The 23,500-nt window shown below is 40.7% G+C and overlaps 1 protein-coding gene across 1 annotated transcript in view; it reads right to left on the minus strand.

Moving 5' to 3' along the window:
* opcml (opioid binding protein/cell adhesion molecule-like) overlaps nt 1–23,148 on the minus strand; it is a 103,789-nt gene extending 80,641 nt beyond the window's left edge. Inside the window, exon 1 of the mRNA XM_081702592.1 lies at nt 22,941–23,148. Within this exon, the coding sequence (XP_081558718.1) occupies nt 22,941–23,001 (61 nt within the window). The 5' untranslated portion in view covers nt 23,002–23,148. The remainder of the gene's footprint in view (nt 1–22,940) is intronic.
* Nucleotides 23,149–23,500: the final 352 nt, after the last annotated feature.

The following is a 23,500-nucleotide window of genomic DNA, read 5'->3' on the forward strand; positions in this document are numbered from 1 at the left end:
TCTCATCAGTAAGCTTTGCCTAATATCAATACATTCAGCAAACTGAGACAAATTAATTAGTATATTTATTACATTTAACAATCAATAAATGACAATGTTCAGTCAGGCAGTTCTATGATGAAACACTGTTTATTACTGTTTTGTAGTGACCTAAAATTTCAAGCGGTAATGAGTTTGATCAGTGAATAGTGTCTTCATCATTAAGCTGACTGGTCTGTTGCATTAGTTTAGGACTCTTCACAAACACCACAACCACAAACACAAATGAAATACTATGTTAAAGACCAGAAGACAAGTCACAATTATCACAATTAAAAGCCCAGAGACAACCACAGACTACCAGTGCCTAATCAGATCATGCTGACTCCGTACACACATGCATGCATGGTGCTCACAGGTGGTCTAATAATTCAGGCAGTTGTCACTGGAGTGCTGCACCTATAATGCCAGTTATGAAATATATTATGCACCCCAAATTAGGTATGGAGAGCAACCTTGGCTCTGCTTCTGACAATTAGCCCATTCACATCACTATCGCGGTCAGATGAAAGGCTGCAAATGATGGGTATGAAATTCAAATGGCCCACTCTCCCAGTTAGAGGTGCATGATGGCAATCTCACAGTTTGCGATTTACATAGAATTACGCCACAGCTGGCTGCCCCAGGTCTGATACCCAGCTAGTAATGGTCCCCTGTGGACCGCCCTGTTTTAACACATGGTTAAACGATATTTACGCTCAGATAAGTTCAGCTCGAACTGGGCAAGGTAAGGGTGTTGCTATGAGGTCTTTAATAAGCGATCTGTGTAATTATATCACAGTTTAACGACATAGTACCGTGCCTTTAAATAGATCAGGGCAATGGTTGCCTAGCCATGGTTTGTGTCACACTGTTGCCTTGTGTACAAACAGCCAAAAGACTCTGAGGTTTAAAAATGCACCAATGTTACAACAGGCAATGTTCCAGCAGAATGCATTTTATAGCTGAACCAAGCTATGCCATTTAAATTTAGCAAAGACTGCTGCACATATCTAAACAGTCAAACCTCAAAATATCTTCACTGTAATCATTTTTAATTTAGATGCTACTAAAATTAGTGAAGTGGTCCATTGATCTGCTAACAGCCTTGCTATGTCATGTCTATACACATATTGCAATATGTACAATCAGTGAAAATGAAGGGTCTTCACATCAGCTGAAATGGAATGTAATGACTTTGTATGGAGGTATATAAGGTGTTTCTAAATGGAGTGCTTGCCCTGGATGATCATCTTTCAGCGAAAAACAAACCTCTGTTATGACCCAACCCTGCGAGGAATAAGACATATTAGAAGTCTCATAGGAGGGTCTAAAATTGACCATTTCCAGAGAGAAAAGAGGATAAGATGGTGACACATCCAGGAAGGTGCCATAAAATGATGTCTCTCCCTCCGTGGGTTCACTGTTGGACTGGACAACATCTCATATTGATAATAACATTGCAGCGGGAGGTAAATGGAGTTTGTTAGAGCAGGTGACAGCGTGGGGTGACCTTATCAATCTGTGATAAACTGGAAATGGGAAACAGAAATCAGAGCAGCCACCCAGACAGGCTGGCCTCAGCTGCTGCTTCCCGCTCTGTGCGGAGAATGAATTGCTCTGTTCAGGAGGCGGTAAATAAGGCGAATCTCAGACCAATACAAGGAGCGCCACGGTTTCACTCGGCACTGGACAGCCGTTAAAACTCACATCTGCCAAAAGCGAAGGAAGCAAACAACAACAAATATAAGAGGTGCGCGCCATTTAGGATGCACCCACAGTGTGTCATTGCTCAAAAGCACACACGAGCAGTGTTTGCTGTTGGAGGGTATTAACAACAGACATGCCTGTTAAGATGTGGTTGCCATGAGGATTCCTTTGAATAAGTTAGATTCATCCCCAACAGAGACGCCTGTCACCTCAACTGTCCTGCTCCACACAGTCATAAAGGTTTATGTGGCTAAGTGACAAAAACCAACATAGCTCCCTACTACATACACTTGAAAACCGACTGCAAGTAAATATCGAGACCAACCACAGGCCATGGAAACAGTGAAGGATATGTGAAGGAAGACTTCGTGGCTGTTTGTAAGAGTCAGGCCCATCCTCTTGGCAGGTAGTGAAAATACAGGGCCAGGGCTGTAGCCATGTGGAAGAAGATAACCATCTCAGGGCTGACACTGAGTGCAAAAAAGGACCAGGATGAATAAAATACCAGGATCAGGAAAGGACCATGATCAGAAAAGGAACAAAATCAGCAAAGAACCAGGATGAGAAAAGAATCAAGATCACAACAGAATCTGGATCACAAAAGGACCAGAATCAGAAAAGTAGCAGGATCAGAAAAGAACCAGGATAAAAAAAAAAAAAAAAGTTTGGAATCAGCAAAGAACCAGGATGAGAAAAGGACCAGGATGAGAAAAGGACCAGGATGAGAAAAGAACCAGGAGCAGGCAGCAGATCAGGAGCAGAGGTGGTGCACATATAGCATTGAGGCCAGTGGACTTTAGCAACACTCTAGGGAAGTGGCACCTGGGGTCAAAGGATGTGGTCTAAGGTTATTCTTCCCATAAACTACAATAAGCTGTGAATGAACGTGCATGAGTGTGTGTGTGCATGTGCGCGTGCATGTGTGTGTGGATGTGATTTAGTGGGCTGGAGGAGGCACTTCCTACAATTTAATCAACACTGTATATTCTCTGCTATCTACCTTTGTTAAAGTGATGTCTTCACTCTGCTTGATGCTGACAACATGTACCCACTTCCCTCTGTGGTCTGGGATATCAGTTTACCGAGAGCAGCATACAGGTTTATGTAATAAATTTCACATGTGCTTTTTAATGCCAAAGATCTAATGAATAAACTTTGCAAAAGGACTTAAGCCTTGTTATTATTGGTGTCTGCTTGCAAAGACAGAGACAGCTTGGTCGTGAGTTTTGAAGTCAAACACATCCATCAAACATCCTTAATTGTTCTAACTATGGATCTGTTTTCAATGTCACAATCTGTCTAAACTTTTTACAGACATTTACAAGTATAATCTCTTTAAAATCTTTATGGGATGTGCCAGAAACAGGCAAGACGAACAGAGCAAGAACAACCATGGCATCTCAAATGCAGTGTAATTACTGTGAAACCATTTAGATGTAACGAGAATGAATCTGAATGTCATCTGACACACACACACACACACACACACACACACACACACCCCTCCCACTAGAAAGCAGATGCATTAATGAGACCATTTAATCACAGTCTTTAGGCATGAGCTAAGGCCAAAGACAAGTCTGGGTCTGAGTCAAGGCAAATGCATAATTACTAATTTATTGATATTAGACTAGACATGCAGACTTCAAATTAGCCGACATGTCAAGCAAAATAGTGTGTGCATAAAAGTGCCTGATATCAGGCACTTGGCCATCACATGCTAATTAATAATTCAGTTTAATTTTCCAAATAATAGTGTCTGAAATTATTCTAAAAAGACTAACAAAGAAGGAATGTAAATCTCATTCACTGCATTTAAACACTCTTAAAATCACCAACACTATCAGGTCTGCGCTGACGGTGAGAAGAAACCAGAAGATGTCAGTATAGCACAGAGAAAGGAGCAGGGCTGCTTCCCTGTGAATACAAATGCCAAATTAAACCATGATTCTCAAAGTCCAGAGCAGCACTATAGAAATCCATGAGGAGCAGTCATTTTAAACCCCTCTCTCTCTCTCTCTCTCTCTCTCTCTCTCTCTCTCTCTCTCTCTCTCTCTCTCTCTCTCTCTCTCTCTCTCTGCCTCTTTCTCCCACTCTCCCCTTCTTTCTCCCTCTCTTTCTCCTTCAATCTCTCTCTCTCACTAACTCTCCTTAGAGAACAGAAATTAGATGACGAAATCTCTGGCCAGCAGCTTGTAATTGATTATGTGTCTGGCTTTAATGAATGTAGATATGATTAACAGTGCTATATTCTTTGCAGTAAAAGCCAGGTCAGTGTGCATTGATGGATGGGAAGTTAAGCACAGCACAGGAAGGCAAAGGTGGCTAAGGTCTGTCACCAGCTGTGCCAAAATCCTTCCCCATAAACTAGCACACTGCACTAGCCAACACAGGTCCTCCTTCATCAGCACATCTAATTAAGTTGTCGAAAGCACTTATTATGTCACAAGCACCAAAGGATCGATACACCGAAGCCTGATGTGAAAAACAAAAGATACTGCAAGCAGAAAACTATTTCTATTCATGCCAGTGTTTCACCTAGCATATGTGCAGTTAAAGACATACTAGCATATGTTTTAACATTTGCCAGATGCTCTTATCCAGGGCAACTTAAATATTTATCAGCATGACAGTGTGTGCACTCCCTGTTAATAAAACCCATGATCTTGGTGTTACTTGCACATTGCTTTACTTGCTCTAACGTGTAAGATACAGGAACATACAAACACAAAGCTAAGAACAAACATTACAAACATATTATCCTAATAGTTCATGACAAAAGTGACATTAACATTAATAGTGTTGCAGCTAAGATAAAGTTTGTCTTCATCAGCCCACACCCCCTGCTCCAACACCCAACTCCACCCGCATCCAATCAATGAGGTGTATAAACAGAACAAGGGGTGGAGAAACACAGACTAGGTGAAATAAATAAACCCACCTCAACTCCATCGTAGAGCTCTAACTCAGATGAGACGAACATCAAAGGGGCCTTATTACACTGAGCATCATTTGGCACATACATTTTCAATTGAATTACTGAATTCATTATTTTAATTAGCTTGCCCACATACATGGTCTGTTCGTTAAGTTCCACCAAGTGTTTTAAGTCACTCCCTAGATGACAGGCACAGAAACGCTTTGATAATCGACTGCAACAAATCCAGACACTGCGCAGTCATAAATCGTGAATGACAGAGCATGGGAATGGTGTCTTGTCGAAGGATATGTGAAGGGTTCTCATCGCTCCACCATGTCTGCTCTCTGACACTATCTCCCAGAAGAAGGAGAACTCCGATGTTATCGTACTTAAACATCTGGGCTGGGAAGTAATCGAAGGAACCCTTAAGTCTTGGAAATCTATATACTGAATTTTAACTGTGCCCTGACGTAAATCTTACCTTGCCTACTTTATACCGTTTAATGTCCATGTCCATCCATGCTGTACACCACAGTCAGGATAAATTGGTCACTTGCCACAGTAACTGTTCGATTTTGATTGAAGCATGGTTCAGTTCGTTTGGAGTATTCCATTATCAGCCAGACTATCAACACTATGATGGCAAATATGAAGGGTTTCTTATTAATCAACATGGATATTTGAGATGACAGAAAATCAATATAACCCACATTCTTTGCTTCAGTTCTGAAACAAGGTTATTAAACAGTACATATAAGGACAAGTCACAGTTTATTCAAAACCCTGACATGTGATTACTGTTGTTGCCACAGTTGTTTTACTGGGCTTTCACGGATTTGTTGCGCAAGTGACTGCAGTGCCTATACAAAATTTCTGTATATGTTTTTAAATGCCAAAATCAACTCTTGTTTATTATACAGAGTGATAATCCAATTAACATGCACATCACTCTTCCTCACTTCTCATGCTTGGAGAAAGCCAAGTGCTTGATATCAGACCCTACACCCATCTCAACACAGCTGCGCCATCTCTCCTTTCACAATGATCACTTCTGATTCCATCCAAATCACAATTTGCAGAGGTTACAATTTATCCATCTAAGGAACGTAAGTGAAATGTTCAATCAGGATTATTTGCTCAGAAAGAGCATGTCCGCTGAAGTATGCTCCAATTATGGCTGATTGCTGTGATCTCTCTGATTCTTCTGCTGATTACCAGCTATATCAGCAGCTGCAGAAACTCCTGGTCTCATGACTGGCCACTTTAGGAGGGGGAGACCATGCATGTTCACCTGCTCAAATGATCAGTACACACACAAGGCACTGATTTATAAATGACTCACTAAATTCTGGTATGAGACCAAAGTTATATTATGCCAAGGCTAGTCACTAAACATGCAAACGAACTTCGAATACCTCGCTATTGTAGCTTACGTTGGTTCATTCCAGTACACGTAACACCACTTAATGAAACAGTTTTGACTCCTAAAGCCACATTTCCTGATTCCTAAAGCCACGATTCGGAGTTCTATGACAGGAATACTAGCTCTCGTGTTTTTCGATGACACAGGAAGCATTGCTACACTATACTATAAAACGGCAGACATTAAAACATACATCAGTGTATTAAAGATAGCATGAACTGTGTCAGAAATCACAAAGCTAGCTGTGGGACAGTATTGGTGCTGTTTTCCTTTATTCCTGAGCTGAAGACCTTATGTAGGCTACACTATATATGAAATCACTGTACATCCAAGTTACCACAAACCCCATTTCTGCTTAAACTAAATCATTTGCTACCACTTTAGGAGCTACACTTATTTTTTGGTTAATCTGTCAAACTGTAGGCAAGTGATTAACATGAGACAAGTTCTTCACACGTATCCTGCTTAGGCAATTGTTCTACTCAAATATTCTGACACTAAATTATAGAGCTCTTTATCCACCTTTCAGTCAATGAGATGTCCAGCCTAAAATATCCTAAATAACAGCTCTCCATTAGCCTCTGATATTGGCCTTACACAATGAAATAAAAGTTTAAAGCTTAGATTGAAAAACTACATCGATTCTTGACCAAACTAATCAGAAAAAAAAGTGGACTATTGTTTTTTTTTTCTTATTCAAGTACCGTAAGAAAGCATTTCTTTTCCACTGTACGACTTTTTGTGTACATGAGTAAATATTTGAACAAAAAAAATTTACACAGTTACTTTTGTCAAATGCATAGTATTCTATATATGAATCTCATCAGGTCATAATAAATGAAAGCAGACAAACTCACTGAGTTATCACCAATAAAGAAACTACTGTCTAACTGTATTAGCTATATTAGAATTTAATAGCCTCAGAACCCTCTAAGAAAATGAATAAGCTCCTCAAGACACAAAGCATATGAATAATTTAGCCCCTTAGCAAACCTGAGCTGAATTAGTCTGGCCATCTTGACCCAGTTCAGCGGCGTAGTCATTCATATTCCTGTACAGTTCAGCAGTCCTGCTTAAGAACCTGTTAATGTCTCTGTAGGGAAGCGGGAGTCTGTTCACAGAGGAGTGTGTTCCTGAGACTTGATGTAGTGATATTTTAGTGGTATGCACAGTCTCTGTGGGTCTTAGTGTGGCGTCAGCAAGAGGTCGCGTCCCAGGAACATGGCCCTTTTGAAGAGCGCCTACAGCATCACATGGAAATGTGAAATATGCAGGACTGGTGTGAACCAGACTCTCTGGAAGCTATGAATGCAGGTAATATCATTAGGACTATTTCACCAGGCAAATGAACTGTAAGCTGTTTTGCAGCTTCTTTTCCCAGGCCCTCCCAGCATGATACCCATGAACTACATTCCCCACAATCCTCCTGTTTGTTCCCAATGCCCTGTCTATTGAATTCACCTATTGACTATTCCCATTGTGATTTCCATTTTCATATGCCGCTCATGTTTGTCATGATCTTGCAAAGTCTTGCTCAGTGTTATCTAGCATTTTCTAAGCCATTTGTCTTCCATTTTGTTTTTAACTTTCTGGTTTTGAACCATTGTCCAGTTATCCTGGTTTCTCCCTTTGGCCTTTCCCTCGTCTGTTTTGTCTGCCTGGTTTACTGATGCAAGTGTGTATGACCTTACCCTGCTTTTTGACTTCGCATCTGGATCTGTTCATTAAACCCGATTTTACCTAACCTGTGAATGACTTGCGTAACCTGTGAGTGTCTCTGCTTCTACCTGCCAAGTCTGACAACTGTAAATAGTCTGACACAAAGATTAGTATATCAGTCAGCATGCATATGAATGAAACTCTTCAATAAGACCTTCTCTTAATTAAAAAGAAAATACGCTCATCCTCAGTGTCCTCCTCTTAAGGCATTTATGTTGTAAACAATTGCCTCACTATGCACCGTATTTGATAACATTGCATTTACAAATGTTAAAACATAACCTTAAAATAAAAATAAAGCAATTTTTTTTTTTCTGTGTCAGGGATTATATTTGTACATTAGTTTATGTCTGATGCGTTCAAAATATTATTAGCTTACTTGAAGTGAACAATGAAAAGAACAACTTCTATATAAAAAGTTAGAAGCTTTATAGGATTTAATGTCACATGGGTTCCATGCTGCCAAAACAATGAAGTAGTGTTGAACCGTAACAATTTTAATAAACACACATCAAAATGATGAAGCATTAATTAGAATAGAAATAGAAAACAGACAGACCAGAGGCTAGAAGAACTGGACAAAGGCAATTTATTATAAAAGAGGAATTATTTCCTTTCTCTGACATGTTAAAATGCACAAGTCCTCATTAAACTGATTTTTAAAAAAAAAAAAAAAAAACAGATGCAACTTTCACAGCTTTTGGCTGAACCACGGTGTCAGTCCGCAGCCGCTCTTAAGACGCTTCCCTGAGCTTTGGCTAAGAAGACGTTAGGAGTCAGGCACTAGGATCAGACCTGCGTCTGCGGTTTAGCGGTTAGAGGCCCCCTGCTATTGGCAGGCTGTTCAGAGAGAAGCGCCTCTCCCATGTTTCCCCACACCCTCACCAGCCCCATCTGCTCACTCCTTACAGTCAGCTGCAGAGATGGGCACGCACGCACACACACACACACACACACACTGCCATTTACACACCTTACTCACTTCATCATTTTGTTCATAATGTCACATCTCTACAGGGTTTTACATTCTGTGTCCACAGGAAAATCACTGTATTAAGTCAAAAATGAACTCAAAGTGAAATGCCTGTTCTTCCACAGTAGTGAGTAGTGAATAATGAATAGTAGTGAATAGTACTGCATGTGGCTTGGATTATTAGTTTAGCTACAAGTAAATTAAAATTACATAGTGACAACACAACATTTATTGGTGTGGGGAAAGATTGGAATCAATACAATAGCTAAATTCTTGTGGTACAGAATATTACAGTAACAGAAGGTTTTCAATGACTGGCAAGCAATTTATCTGCTAATCAAACTTTCTTATTACAATGACTAAATAAGCAAAGGAAGAAATACTGCAAATAATAACTGGTACATTTTGCCCCTCTAAGATGTGGTCATTTCAAAGACAAAGAGGAGTAAGTGATAGATAAATCTGTGATGGATGTAGGAACAACCTACATGTGATATCTTAGGGCACATGTCTACACATCCCACACAGCCTGAATTAACTGACCCTCAGCTCCATCTGGTTCCATATATGTGTGTGTGTGTGTGTGTGTGTGTGTGTGTGTGTGTGTGTCCATGTTTCACTCACTCATGAGGTGGGTGGTTTGGCAGGCAGAGGTATTTGCATGCTCTCCATCCCGCTGTTTAATTTGAGGATGTAATTGATGCTGGCATTCAGGACTCTAGATGAAATACTGGGCTCCATACCGTGCCCATCTCTTCCACTAGGTTAAAACTGCCTCCATTACTCTCCTGAGTTCACTCCCATCCATTGGCAGCTGTTTTGTGCCAACTATGTTGCTAGTGTTTATTCCACCACGATGTCTGCTGACAACTCAATCTGACTTTGGAATTGGGTGAAGTGTTATGTGTTTGGCAGCAAGGAACTCTCACAGCCCAGAGCGGACAGGTTTACCTGACAGCCCTAACATCTAATGTCCACCCATCCAAGGCCAGCATTTCATAAATCCCATATTCATATAGTGACTAGACGGCAGCTTTGCTCCTGAAAGTGTACAGAAGGTCAGTAGACCTGTTCCAACACTACATCACTCAAAACTGTTCCACACGCCTGCCTTTATGCCATGCCTACTGGACTGCATTTCTCTAGAAGAATTCAATATGAATAAAAGGTACTGTCATTGTGCTAGGTCTAAAATAAGATAACAGATTCCTCCATCAAATTATGTCACAAATGCTAAATATTTCAAACGTATCGTCGCAGATGGCATCTACCTCATACTGTCATTCTACTGAGGTGCTGATAGTAATACCCTGGACTCACACTACTCACATGTTGTTTCATTAATGATATCATTATTGTGTTTGTGCATGAGGGTCATACTGTCCATAATACTACTTATAAATATGAGACTAAGCTTTATTTCTGGTGTTAAAACATCACTTAGATTTCAAGATGAAACCTGTCCTATTTCATCTTCCTTATCAATGGAGATTTAAAAAATAGAAGTAGCCCTGTCCAGATAGAGCACAAATAAGACCCAGTTCCACACACATCCCACTGCCAAAGCAAAGCAGAAGGTTTACAGTATAGAAAGGCAGGGACGGGTGGAGGTGGGAGGTTGAGCCGGATCTGCTCTGGTGTGAAAAACAGAGCGATATCTTTCGACCACCGGTGGGAGGACGTTGGCAGGAGATCACCACGCCACTGCAATGTCACGGCCTGCTTCCTCACCATCTCCTCACCATCTCCACCTCTCTGTCTTCTCCCCTCCATCTCCTCCCCTCCATCTCCTCCTCTCCATCTCCTCTTCTCCATCCCCTCCCTACTACTGCCACGCTGTCACACACTAAGCTGGGGGAAGCAACTACAGAGATGTCACATCCTACAAAGACGTCTTGGCAAAGATGGGAAGGGTTCTGGTGGGCTTATTTGCTGGAGCTTCTTTTGTTTGCCTTGTTAGAAGGTGGTAGAATTTGTATGCTTATAGCTCAGTTGTCATGAATGGATGGACATTAGGACTGTATGGTGGTGGTGTGCACTGTGTCAAATCAGCTCCAAGTTTTTATGTCATTGCATCAAACTTTTTGAGGGATTTAATGACGCTTGTTTGCCTAGGAAGCATAAATTAGTCTGCATTCGTAACTAATGTAGCTTGGTAACACAATGTCTCGTCACTTACAGGCAGATAATAATTTTACACTCTCTGCTTCATGTGATCCTGTTCATGGTCATCTAGTGTTGCCCATTGTTGCAATAATAATAACTTCTTCTGAACAAATATGTATACTTTTATTCTCACAACCCTGCGTCTGATGCATTAGACAGTATTACGGTATAGTTTTTACATATTTTTATAAACAGTGTAATGTTTATTACTTACAATTCTTACTACTTGTGCAATGTTTGTTATGCACTATTTATGTTTATTATTTTATTGTGATGTTACCCATTTTCATGCACTTCATCTTAACTACAGTGACAAAGTTCATGGAAGTGTGGTGAAAGGAGAGTAAGGTTGATTTCAGCCAATGAAAATGTGGTGTCTAGTATTATCCTTGGTGCATTTTGGGAACTGGATTGCAGGCAATCATGGTTTGAAAACCAGCCCAAATCATAGTAAAGACTAAATTAAATTGCCTTGCAACTGGACAGACACTATAAATACTATAAAAGTATTTTATATATATATATATATATATATATATATATATATATATATATATATATATATATATATATAGATATATAAAGTATAAAAATTTTAAGGTCTATTTATTTCTTTCAGCAAGCAATGATGCGGTTAATTGGGATCATGTATATATATGACAGGATTTTTTAGACAGAAACAGATTTTATCCAGCAATGTAGCTCACTCATTCTGAGCGCATCAATATACTAAGGTAGTGCATTCATACATGGCTGACTCACATAAGTCATGCTTTTCTACAGTCCTGAAATCTGAGAGCCGCACATTCAAAGAACTCCTCTCAAACCCCTTCTGTTATCCCTACAATCATATATATTCCACATGTCACATTCCTTTCCCTTATAAAACAAAAGGAAGGGCAGTGTGCACAATCACGGATGTGGAGGTCATCTGGATTCACCCCCCCCACACACACACATCTCCCCAAGCCCCTGAGCTTCAGCTTGCTATCTTAACATTTCCCCCCCACCACTTCCAGTGAGTGCCTAGCTTAGAGCCATTTCAGCTGCAGACCTGCTGCAAAAGGTCTCTCTCTCCTGGACTCTGTCCAACATAATCAGTCAATCAATCCCTAACAGTGCTGACACTGTTGTGGTGCAGGTAATGTCTCTCATTCAACGGGCCACCAGGGACAATGTTATGACTACAGCAAGGACATAATCAGTGATGTGGCTTTTAAAACGATCAAAAATAGGCTTGTAAATAACCATATACTCATATATAGATATATCTTTTTTGTTTGTCCTTCATGATTTCAACTACATGAAATATATTTCATGCAGTTATATAAATGAGTCATGCCTTCCAGATGCCCCTCATGTGACTACCTCATGTCATACACCTATCCTCTCCTCTTAGATAAAATTGCTTTAGGTGGAAGAAAAATATCAACCTTCAGCACATGTGCTTGTTCCCCAGTAGAGCATGGAGAGGGTAGTGCATTTAGACACCCTGAATAGGTTAGGTACTGCTCTGCAGGGCATATCAGATGCAAACAGCATAGTCTGTTATTGATATTCACTGCTTGTTTTGATGATACGCAGGTTTGGATAGTAATGGAATAATACTAATTAAGAAAACGCATTACATAGTCAGGATACAAAAGGAGAAACTTAATGGTTTGTCTGGTCTGTCCACTGAAAATACCAGAGACAGGAATTTGGACTTTGGACTTGAAGTCTGTCATAAATTATATATATATATATATATATATATATATATATATATATATATATATATATATATATATATATATATATATATATATATATAATTCCTGCCTCATCCTTCCATGGTCATATTTTTTTCTTCATGCTCAAGCCTTCTACAAGAGGCCTGGCAGTTTGAATGTGCACAGCAGTATTTTTTGCTGTTCCTAGGATTGCACCCTTCTGAGCTCTTAGTGCTTGATCTTTTGCTGCCATGATTAGTGACTCTGTGCTTTCATAGGCCTTTTCCAGTCACTGGTAGGACTGTCCTGTCAGCCACCTCTATTTGTTTGTGGTACATTCCAATGGAAGGGCTTATCCTTCCATGGAACATCCTCTGCTTCTATGGTGATCATGTCCTCCAACTAACTAAGGCACGCCCTCATCAACTCACCCTTGGGGGCATTGCTTGGATGTATTCATGGATGTTTCACATCTCACCCTCAACAACACAATAAGCTGGCCAGTTTTTCTCTTGCTGATAACAGCAATGGAAACTAGTGAATCTCCTTCGTATATACCAGTCTTTATGGTGACCTGGGGAATTGCTTTCAAGTTGGATTCTAGAGTTGTCCTGCAGTGTTCCACTAAGTTCTGAACGAAGGCCATTAGAGTCTTATTGACTTTATAAAGTCAAGTCAAGTATTTATAAATACTTGAGTATCCAGATGTGAGGCACATGCTTGTTGATCCAGGCAATGCTTAGGTTTGTCTGTCTGGTCTTGGAATCCTTTTGAACCGCTCTATCTGTTAGTAGATGGTACTTGAACCTCTGGTGTTGTTGACCTCTGCTGTTGAGCCACCACTGTAATGAGGGACCCAAGGAAAACAAAATTGGCCGCTTCTATTTCTTCAATGTCAACCTCTTTGGTGACATTTTCATTGACACTGGTCATGAGCTTGGTCTTCTTGATGTTCAGGCGAAGTCTTATCTTCTTGCTTTCTTCTTTTAGCTTCAGCATTAGCTTTTTCAAGCAACAGCCTCTCACACTCAGGCAACAGCATCTTATCATCTGCATATCTCAAATAGTTGGTTCTTCCTCCTATTTTCACCCCAATATATGAATCGTCTAAAACTTTCACAGGACCTGTCTTGGTCCCACCACACCAGCTCCTTGGCAAAGAAGGCTCGTCAGCATCTTTACTACCTCAGATGCCTAAGAGACTTCAGACTGCCCTCCAAGGTGCTGCGGAACTTATACACCTGCACTATTGAGAGCATCCTCATAGGGAACATTCTGTCTGGTTTTGGAACAGCAACAAGCAGGACAAGGATGGACATCAATCAGACAAGGATCAAGGATGTCGCCCAAGTGCTTCTGAATGATCTTTAGAAGCACCTTTCTGGCATGGGAGATTAGGACGAACATTTTGTAGTTGGCACAGTCCCTGGCATCACCTTTCTTCAGCAGTAGGACAAAAACTGATCTTTTCCAGTCCTTTGGCTATATGCAGGTCCTCCAGACTTCTGGCATGACTCTTGGGATTGGTTTGAGCAACTCTGCAGGGATTCCATCGATGCCAGGTGCTTTGTTTTTGGCAGCTGCCTTAGCACACATTCTGTTTCACTTTCCAATAGGTCTGGATCCAAGTCCTCTTGGCCCCCAAGTTCCTCAGAGTGGTCAGTGATGGTGCTGGTATATAGTTTCTTTCTTGCCATTTCTTCTTGATGTCCTGCTGGTCACTGACTTCAGTCCTGTCATGGCCCTTGATGGTTGCTTGGCATGCCAAGAAAGGCTTCTTCACCTTTTGATTTTGGTGTGGCCCTTCTTATAGGCTTCTTTGAGGCTTGTGCACTGGACATTCAGGAAGTTGTCTTGTCTTTCCTGGCTTCTGTTTGGAAACCTGTGTTGAGTTGCCTTGCCCCTATCCAACTAGCCCTTAGCCTTACCCTCTCTTCTCTTGCTAACAATCTGGAGTGTGTTTGCAGTTAGCCAGTTTCCACCATGCAATGGCTTCTTGTTTGGCTTGTGTTCTTGAGCAGTTTCTGTGATGGTTCCCTTAATCTTTGCCTACCGTTCTTCTGGGTCTCCCTCCTTCCTCTGTGATGTTTCTCACTTCAACTGCATATTGTACATCAAACTTCCTATGCATGGTCAGATGCTTGACCTTACATAATCTAACCCTGAATTTGGCTATAAGGAGTTGATGATCACATCCACAGTCTGTACCTGTGTCATGCAGCCCATTGGAACCTCCAGGATCCACATGCAGCAGAATCCTCTGGGAAAATCCTCATCCCCGGAATATTAGTGCCTGCACCTGTTACCAGTTTACATATCCTATTTGTAAGGAAAGTCAGACACTTGTGGATAAAAGGCAGGAGTTTTATTGCAATCCAGATTCTAAGGAGTTAAAGTAGCCAGGGTCAGAACCAGAGAGATGCAGTCAAGGATAAATGCAATCAATGTGGAAAACAGTCGGAGTCCAAAAAAAACGTAGAGCAAAAACACAGGCAGACAAATCCAACAAGGGGCAGGCAAAAATCAGAATTGAGAGTAACGGGAAAACTAGGTCAAAAACACAGGAGATCAAAAACAGGAAAAGACCACTCGGAATGCACAGGTAAACTGGAGGCAATACTTCGCAAAAGCATACAGTCTTTGAATGACTTATACACCTGGGAAACAGGTGAACTCAATATGCAGGTGATGAGGATCTGATGAACTGTCGACGATTGGATGAGCCGCTCTCCTGGAGATGAACAGCATGATGGTTATTGTAGTTTGGTTGGGTGTCTGGTGTTTTTCTGACTGCTCTGTTTCTGTGTTTTGTCCATTGCTTGTGTTTTTGCTACCTCAGATTTTTGCCTCGCCTTGGATATTCCAGATTGCCCCTGTTGTATTGCCCTTGCCTGCCTCTCGACTTTGGATTGGATTTGCCCTTTTGGATTTGTTTGCCTGGAGTGTGCTGATAATAAACTCTTTCATCAATTATCAGTCCATTCTGTTGGTTGGGGAACTACCTGGTTGCGTACCCCATAAACCTTTAACTTTATGGATCAGAATCAACATACTTCAAATATGGTGCTCAACAATGGGCAAAGTTCTTGGGAGGCCAGGGAGCTTGAGAATTCTGCATAGTATTTTAGCTGTTCCCAGTAATACACTCTTCTGCAAAGGGATCTCAGATGTTGTTCCTGGGATCTGCTGGAGCCTTAATTGGCCGTGTGTTTAAAGCCCTGTTTGAGTGTTGTGCTTTGTCATTGTTCGACCCCATATGTTGCACACGTACTTATTGCAAGTGTTTCCAATTTCGCGGTTTGCTACATCAGTTTGTGGTTTGTTCTTGTACTTTGTGCTTTGTTTTGGTTTTGTTTTTGTTTTAAATAAACACGTTTATCATTATATACATACAATCTTGATTCAATGATTTTTTTTGTATTTTGATGATGATAAATTACAGATCACTGCAGTTTTACCCTCATGGTAGACTCCCCAACGTGTTTGAGTGACGTGTGTGTGTGTGTGTGTGTGTGTGTGTGTGTGTGTGTGTGTGTGCGTGCGCGTGTGCGTGTGTTTGCGTGTCCATCGCCACACCCCATGATAAATTCCCCATTATAATTTATTGCTTACACTCTAGTCATAAAGCAGTCAGAGAACCACACTATGATCCTGGTTCATAAGACAAACTCAGATTACGATCTGCTTTTCAAGATATGGCCCCCTCTCAGTTGGAATACTATCTTAGGACGCTTTGCCAATCACAGAAAAGATTTGTTTTTGTTCTAACCCATACCAAAATATTCTATACCTATCTGGAATAGATATACTGATGGAGCCTACCAATATGACAAGAGTAAATAGACTGGGCAAGCTATAGCAAAGATCTTACTCAACAATACAGAACTGCCAGGAAAGGGATATGTTTATATGGACAACGTTTTACACATCTGCTGTTATTCCTGAGTCTGCCCAGAGTAAAAGCAGGAGCTTGTGTGAACTTGTGTGGACTGTAGGGGATCAGTGTATTGAAACTCTGTGACAGTTAGTGGGTTAAAAACGTATCTTAAAATAACTGGAAAGGAATCAGTTACCTTACTTTAATGTAACAATACTTTGTATTAGGTTACAGATACATTTTAAAAAAGTAATCCGCAATCTGAAATGGACAACATTTTTAAGTAACCCTTCCCATTTTGAGAATATGTTTGGCTTCATTTAAACACAGAAAGAGGAAAACATTGGCTTGGTGTTAATGGATGTTTAAAGCTGTTGCATTGCTTCTGTGAAAAGTGTACCACTTGTACCCTGTGTAGCCTGAGGGGAATTTCTGGGATGTCAAACACAATGTGTGTGAAGATCTAAGCTTATCTACTTCCCTCTCTCATCTGCACCCATGCTGTGAGACCTCCTTCTATTGTTTATATGTGCCTGAAATTCTGAAAATTACAAATTTTCTGGGTCATTGAAATAAGCAGGAATTCGCAAAGACTTCTTGAACTCTCAGAGGAGTCCTGAAATTGAATGAAAGGAATGCTGCACACCACCATCTAGAGTCACGCAGTAACCTTGTATTTAGAAAACGTGAGCGACAGACATGCGCGTGTGTGCATTCAAAAACTGATAACTCATCATTTTTGCTTCCTGTCAGTACGTGTGAAAAGCACTGAGGGAGTAGTCTGAGAATGACTTAATGGATTTAATCTAGTGGAAGGAAAGCACATTCTCCACCACGTGGATATTTAGGAAGTGAAACGGTTCGTCAGACCGAGTAGTTTGTGAAGAAAATCATGGCTATTCATGCCACAATTTAAATTTGAAATAGCATGTATCTGAGTTCGAGAGGCAGCCACATCTTCATCAGAGCATGCTGATCACACCGACAAGAATAGCCCCCTCCCCAATTATCATACTGCAAGTGTGGTGGTTCCATTCAAAGCACTTACACAGCTAAGCACAATCAATTCGTAGCTATTTAGGCAAGCTTCACCTGAGAAACCATTCCCAAGGAATGTAAAATAAGTCTGGAAATGTAAGCAATGGCTACTGGTACAAGGGCAGCAAATATGCCTCACAACCTGATATTGGTATACAAAAATGGATCCACATCACTTATCCATTTATCAGGTTGCTTTAAATACATTTTGAAAGGCAGATTTAAAAGCATAAAGGCATAAAGCAGTCCTAACAGCATCTCAGAAAGATGACAGTATTCATTACACACTCATGAACAGAACTGCCATGCCCCTCCCCTTGTGATTCTGTGTCTGTTAAAAAAAATAAAAAGCTGAACAAACTGCAACAAAGCAGCATCACTGCCTATGACAGTGCCCACTGGAGAGATGTTCCTTTTTAGGAGGATGACATCCATGTTTGCAGAGTGCCCCAGAAAAAAGAAATGCTTTCCACCAATCAGGAAGATCTTTTGTGTCGACTCCCTGAAAGAAGGCCCAGGAGGCATAGGGTATCAAATGCAAAATGACAGCTGAAGAAGTAAAGGCACGCTTGGGCTAGCTGACTGGGCTGAAGCTGACCTCTCATTTCCTCCGATACTCTGATTAGCAATGCCTGTAATGACGTGGTTCCTCAGCACAGTCAAAGGAGGCAACAGGAGTTCAGATACGCTCTTTGGAGCATTTATTGTTTTCAGGAGCAATTTTGTTGTGGGACAGAGGTGGTTGTTTAAATTGGATTTTAAAGGGTTTACAAATGACCCAAATGACATGGCATTTGGGAAATTACTTAGAAATGTAGCTGTAGAGCAGCAAAATGAGATTCACTTGTCAAGGGACAAAGGCCATTAGGCTACACATTTTGGCAATAAATTGAGAATTTAGTAAGGTAAGCCTAGTTTTCATGTCCCATAAAGAGAGTAACTGCTTTTCTCCTCATGACTAACAGGCAGTAAAAGTGCATATGGCACCCTTAACATCACTGCCTTAGGAACTCCCTTGTGTCTACCCTGCTTATAGCTATTAATAATATATACAGATGGTGACACCTGAATTAATCTGACATATCAAAAGTGGCAAATCTCAAGAACCATCCAAACATAGAATCAACAAACATAATATTGTTATTGTTGGGTGTTAGAATGTTTTATTTAAATGTTCCTTTCTAGAGAAGTGAAATCAGTCATTTTCACATATATTCATTTCCTTTCTTCAGATCAATTATCAGGGACTGTGTGGGAAACTAATATCTAAATATACAATCTGTCAAATTTAAAAGACAAGGTCATTCAAAGGCCCAATTAGACATATCCAAAACAGCACAAGTTAGAGAGAATGGTAAACATACCCAGTGTATGCTTTAATAAAAGTGCTTCAGAGGTAGCTGTTGTTGTTGTGTTACTAAAAACCGCCATGCAAGATGCAATAATTTCAGGCCAGGATTTAAGTGAATGGATCCATTACTGCCTGGGGGAAGTGTTAAAAAGCTCCATCCTGGAATCAGCAACACAGTGCGACACTCTCCAAAGGACTTGGCACCTGGCTCAACATGATAAATGCATATACACTTAACCCTCACTATTAGAATAATCTACGTTGCGCCTACATTTAGGGAACGCTGTACTATACAATTATAGATGGTAGCGCGTCATATGCTTTTGTCAGCCACTCTCTACCTCATTCATCATTGGTCGTTTCACTGCTCACCAGACGCTGTTTGGGTGGTGGACCATTCCTAACCCAGCACTGACACCGACATGCTAATAGAATGCATCACTAGATTAAGTCTATCAAGGTGTAGTGTAACTGTAAATTTTACATGTCCGTGTCACTGCTGGGTTGAGAGTGGTCTTAGTCCAGCTCGTCATCAGTGTTACTTGGGTCAGAAACTGATCAATGATCAAAAGTCAGAAGATTGTGCATTCCAACAGATGGGCTACATACTCTAACTCTAATGTTCCTAATAATAATAATAATAAATAATGTTCCTAAGTGGATGTTGTGTAGAAATGGGAATATGTAACATTATGGTCTTTGGATTCTGATTGTATAATCAAAGAAAGCATAACTGAAAAGCACGCATACAGGTGGCACAGATGGCCTCGTACCATTTGTGACTAACAGATCAGCAACAAAGAGGCAATACCCATGTGCTATGTGACAGAAGCCAGAGGCTAAGCTTGGAGCTACATTTTTTATAACAGCTCTTTTAGTACACGGCCTGATGGACCAACCTTTGTAGGAAATGACCCATAGACGTGAAACATAGAGCTCTTCAAGGGCACAGACTCTTGTGATGGCATATGGGCCCTGGCATCGGCATCTTACTCTCCTTAGCACCCCTCACTCTCCCCTTTGGCCTTCCGCTGTGCCCGGGTGAGTGACCAGATGTTTATCTGCCCGTAAAAGGTACAGAGGCAAAGTGCTATTTGCTTTTATTTATTCATGTCACATCTCAGTGCACAGGATCTGCATTTCTGCTGAACTGACGGGTCTGCTATTCACGGGCACCTGTTCCTTAAAGCATACATGCACTTGTAGCATGGAGAGATAGACACAGAGAAAGAGAAAGCGAGAGAGATGGACAGAGAGGGAAGGAGAGAGAGAAACTGGGGACAGGTTTGTCATGGCGTGCTTGCCACCTCTGGCAAGGTCATAAAAATATTATTTCATTTGACGGCCTGGCTGAACAGACATTAGGGAGCAAAGACACTTAAAGCATACAAACAGCCAACGAGGATGTCCTCACTCAACACACTTTGTCTGTAACGTTCCTCACCCAGATCTCCTTGGATGACATTGACATCACAGTAAGGGCTGAGTTGGTTTAAACTTTATATGTAAAATCATGTGTTTAAAAAACAAATTACAAAAGAAAAGCTGACCTATTGGATATTTGCACCAGTATTATGCTTGGTTAAGGAACAAACATAAAACTGATCTCTTTGTAATCATTAATCTTCAGAGTTGCCTTAAAAACTTCATGGTTAATAATGCATTATGAAATTATCACCTTGCTAAAATTTTGAGGTTTTACCATTTTAAGGAATATAACAAAGCTCATCCATCACAAAAGACCATGTGGAACCTTGAATAGAAACAATCTGAGATTATGCTAACAGGTTATTTAGCCCTCAGTTTGATTAATGAATCCATTACCAGGGGCATAAGGAATTGGGATGGCTTTAGATGTTCTAATGAAATATCGTACAAGCTTAAAATGACTTAAGGAAGTATCTGGTCATCCAAAGCCAACATGTCACATAAGATGTTTAACCTTATTCTCCACAGGGATAACAAGGTTGAGGGCAATCTAGACAATACAGTAAACACTGCATATCTCTAAAAACCCAAATGATTATACGCTTTTCAACGAATGTTTTTAGTCTGACAGAATGTCACAACATTCTGTTGCTTTGGCTGCAATTAGATTTGCTCCAGAGACACTTCATATTTGCACCAGGCTCTCCACAGTCGTTCTATAGAAAGCTTTTTTGCACTGGAGTAACAGTCTTCTTTCCAGGCTCATCATTGCGCAAAAGGCTGAGGGACGAAAACATTGCTCTCTAAAATCTTAACTCATCCAGACTAATGAATCATTCAGGACATTAACAGCTGATGGCAACATGCAAATCTGTTGTCACTGTCATTTTCAGAGGTGCCACTGCACTAAAACCTTCAACAGTAATCACTGACAAGATGTGGGAGGGGTTACATGTGGCTCAAGTGGTTAGGAGGTGCAACTTGCCTTTCACTTCCGCACAGTCAAAATTCCTCTAGTAATTAGTCAGTCAGCTAGCACATGATTAGCGTTTAAACAACCACAATAAAGCTTAAATACCTTGAAGAATGTATTAAAGCAAAGTTGTTTTCAGTGTTGAATGAATTTGCCAGATTAATGTCTGCATTGTTAGATCTAGATTGATGGGGACTGACAGAATCAAAATTCTAATTGATTCAATTGTTAATGTTAATATTAATTTACCAACAGTCACCTGTGATTAATAAGCTCTCTACTATTACAGCGAATGGACAATAAGTGAGGTGTTTGCTCCAAGTAAAAACTGTTGAACGTGTTGTACATTTTACTTAACTCACCCAGAAGGAAACCAGTATAAATATTTTTGGGATATTTTCAAAGTGCAAGGTCTGTTGTACCTCAAATTGTAAATGTCAGAGAAATCTAAACATCCATGTATCCGTATAGCTGAATGGTAGTTGATTGGCTTTCTACAGAAACTAAGGGATGTTTTCCTTCTCCAATGAACATGTGGCAAGCTGCATTCTCTGGGTCCCTGGGCCATGCACAGCTCATGAGGCCAGCCGAGACCTTGAGCCCCAGCTGCAGGTGGACTCTCTGTCTGACAAATGGCTCATAGAACATCGCTGTGCATATCCTAAAATGGGACAAAAGCCTTAGTACACAGCAACAGAGGCACTCTAGTTTCACACAAAAGTAGGAATCTGGATGATGGACGCAGAAAGATTCAAAGAGTAAAACGATTGGAGAGAGTTTCGGGAAACACTACCAGTGCAAACATCCCTGAGAATGTTGTGCTACCCACTGTATGGATGACATTGTCTTTTACTACCCAAACAGATGTATGGGTTTTTCGGATTATGATTTAGCTGCTTCAGTCTTGTACTGTCACCTGTGTACCTTTGTATATTAACTGCATTTTTTTTTTCATGAGAAAGGTTCAAAAATCCCTTTAGACCGTTTCTCCTTAAAATGTCAAATTAATAGCATGTAACTAGGCGTATTATGAGTTCACTGCTCTGATTTTACCAGGAGAACTAATCAAAACTAAAGTGCCTGTTGAGTCGAAAAGTCTGATTAAGCCACAGACATAATTGATGCTAAAAATGAATAGTCTGCATTTTGGAAATTGCTGGTCGTAATTTGACCAGCGAGTACAACGCTAACTGTTAAATCATTAATATTCTATGATGCTACGGTTTAATACGGTCATCGTTCACTGAGCATCTTTCATTCGCTTGCTTTGCTTCATTCTGTGCTCCTGTCGCTGCCGCTTTGCCTACTCTGGAGACGTTAACAACTTTGACATTCCTTCAGAGTGTCGCAGCCTATAAACCAATTTACCAGTTTACCGCGCACAGTCCACTTGTCGTTTAATTAACATGCCAAATTTTAGGTTAGCTTTACTTTTAAGTTTCACCTTAACGAAACATAATTCAAAAAACTGCTAAGAAAATAATCAAAAATACTTATTTTAAAAGCGACATTACCCACTTGTCAACCCCTTTCAATTCCCAGAAAAACATAATTCATGAGCACCGGCATTCTTCCCCTCGCCAGGACATTACACAAGCGGCATCAGCCACGCCACGAAGAAAAGGGCATTACCTGGATACACAAGGAGCGCGATCACCCACGCCACGAAGAAAAGGCAGACGCGGCTGTACATTCTTCAAAGTGTTTTGGCGAGATGCTTTTGCTGCTCTTTAGCTTGACACTCAGAGACCCACTCCTTAGGGTTCGTTTTCACCTGCCTCTATTACACTGTACTTATTTCTGCAGAACGAGAGTATTTGCACCATTTGATGAGCTTTTGATAGAGTAGAGGCAGTTTAAAATCCAGCGCAACTTGGAACGGTACGGCGCAGGAGTTGCCATTGATTATTTTCCAGGCACCGAGCACCAGTCGAGCTGACGCGAAGGCCCACCCCCTTCTCAGCTGTGATTGGTAGGGCTTTTCCGCTGGCTGTCAGTTACAGGCACTGGGAGCTCCTGAACTGCTTTAGGAAAACTGTGAAGATGAATGTACAGGAGGTACTGCTACAGCCTTAATAAAGGCAATAAAACATCTAACTATCTGCTTTGTCAGTATGTACTCACACGAGCTTCCTGAATATATTATTTCTCTTATACATTTGCTCATCTCTGCAGACCAGGATTTTCCTCAT

The sequence above is a fragment of the Electrophorus electricus genome, chromosome 19, assembly GCF_041902795.1.
Source record: "Electrophorus electricus isolate QZ-2024a chromosome 19, ASM4190279v1, whole genome shotgun sequence".
NCBI classification, from domain to species: domain Eukaryota; kingdom Metazoa; phylum Chordata; class Actinopteri; order Gymnotiformes; family Gymnotidae; genus Electrophorus; species Electrophorus electricus.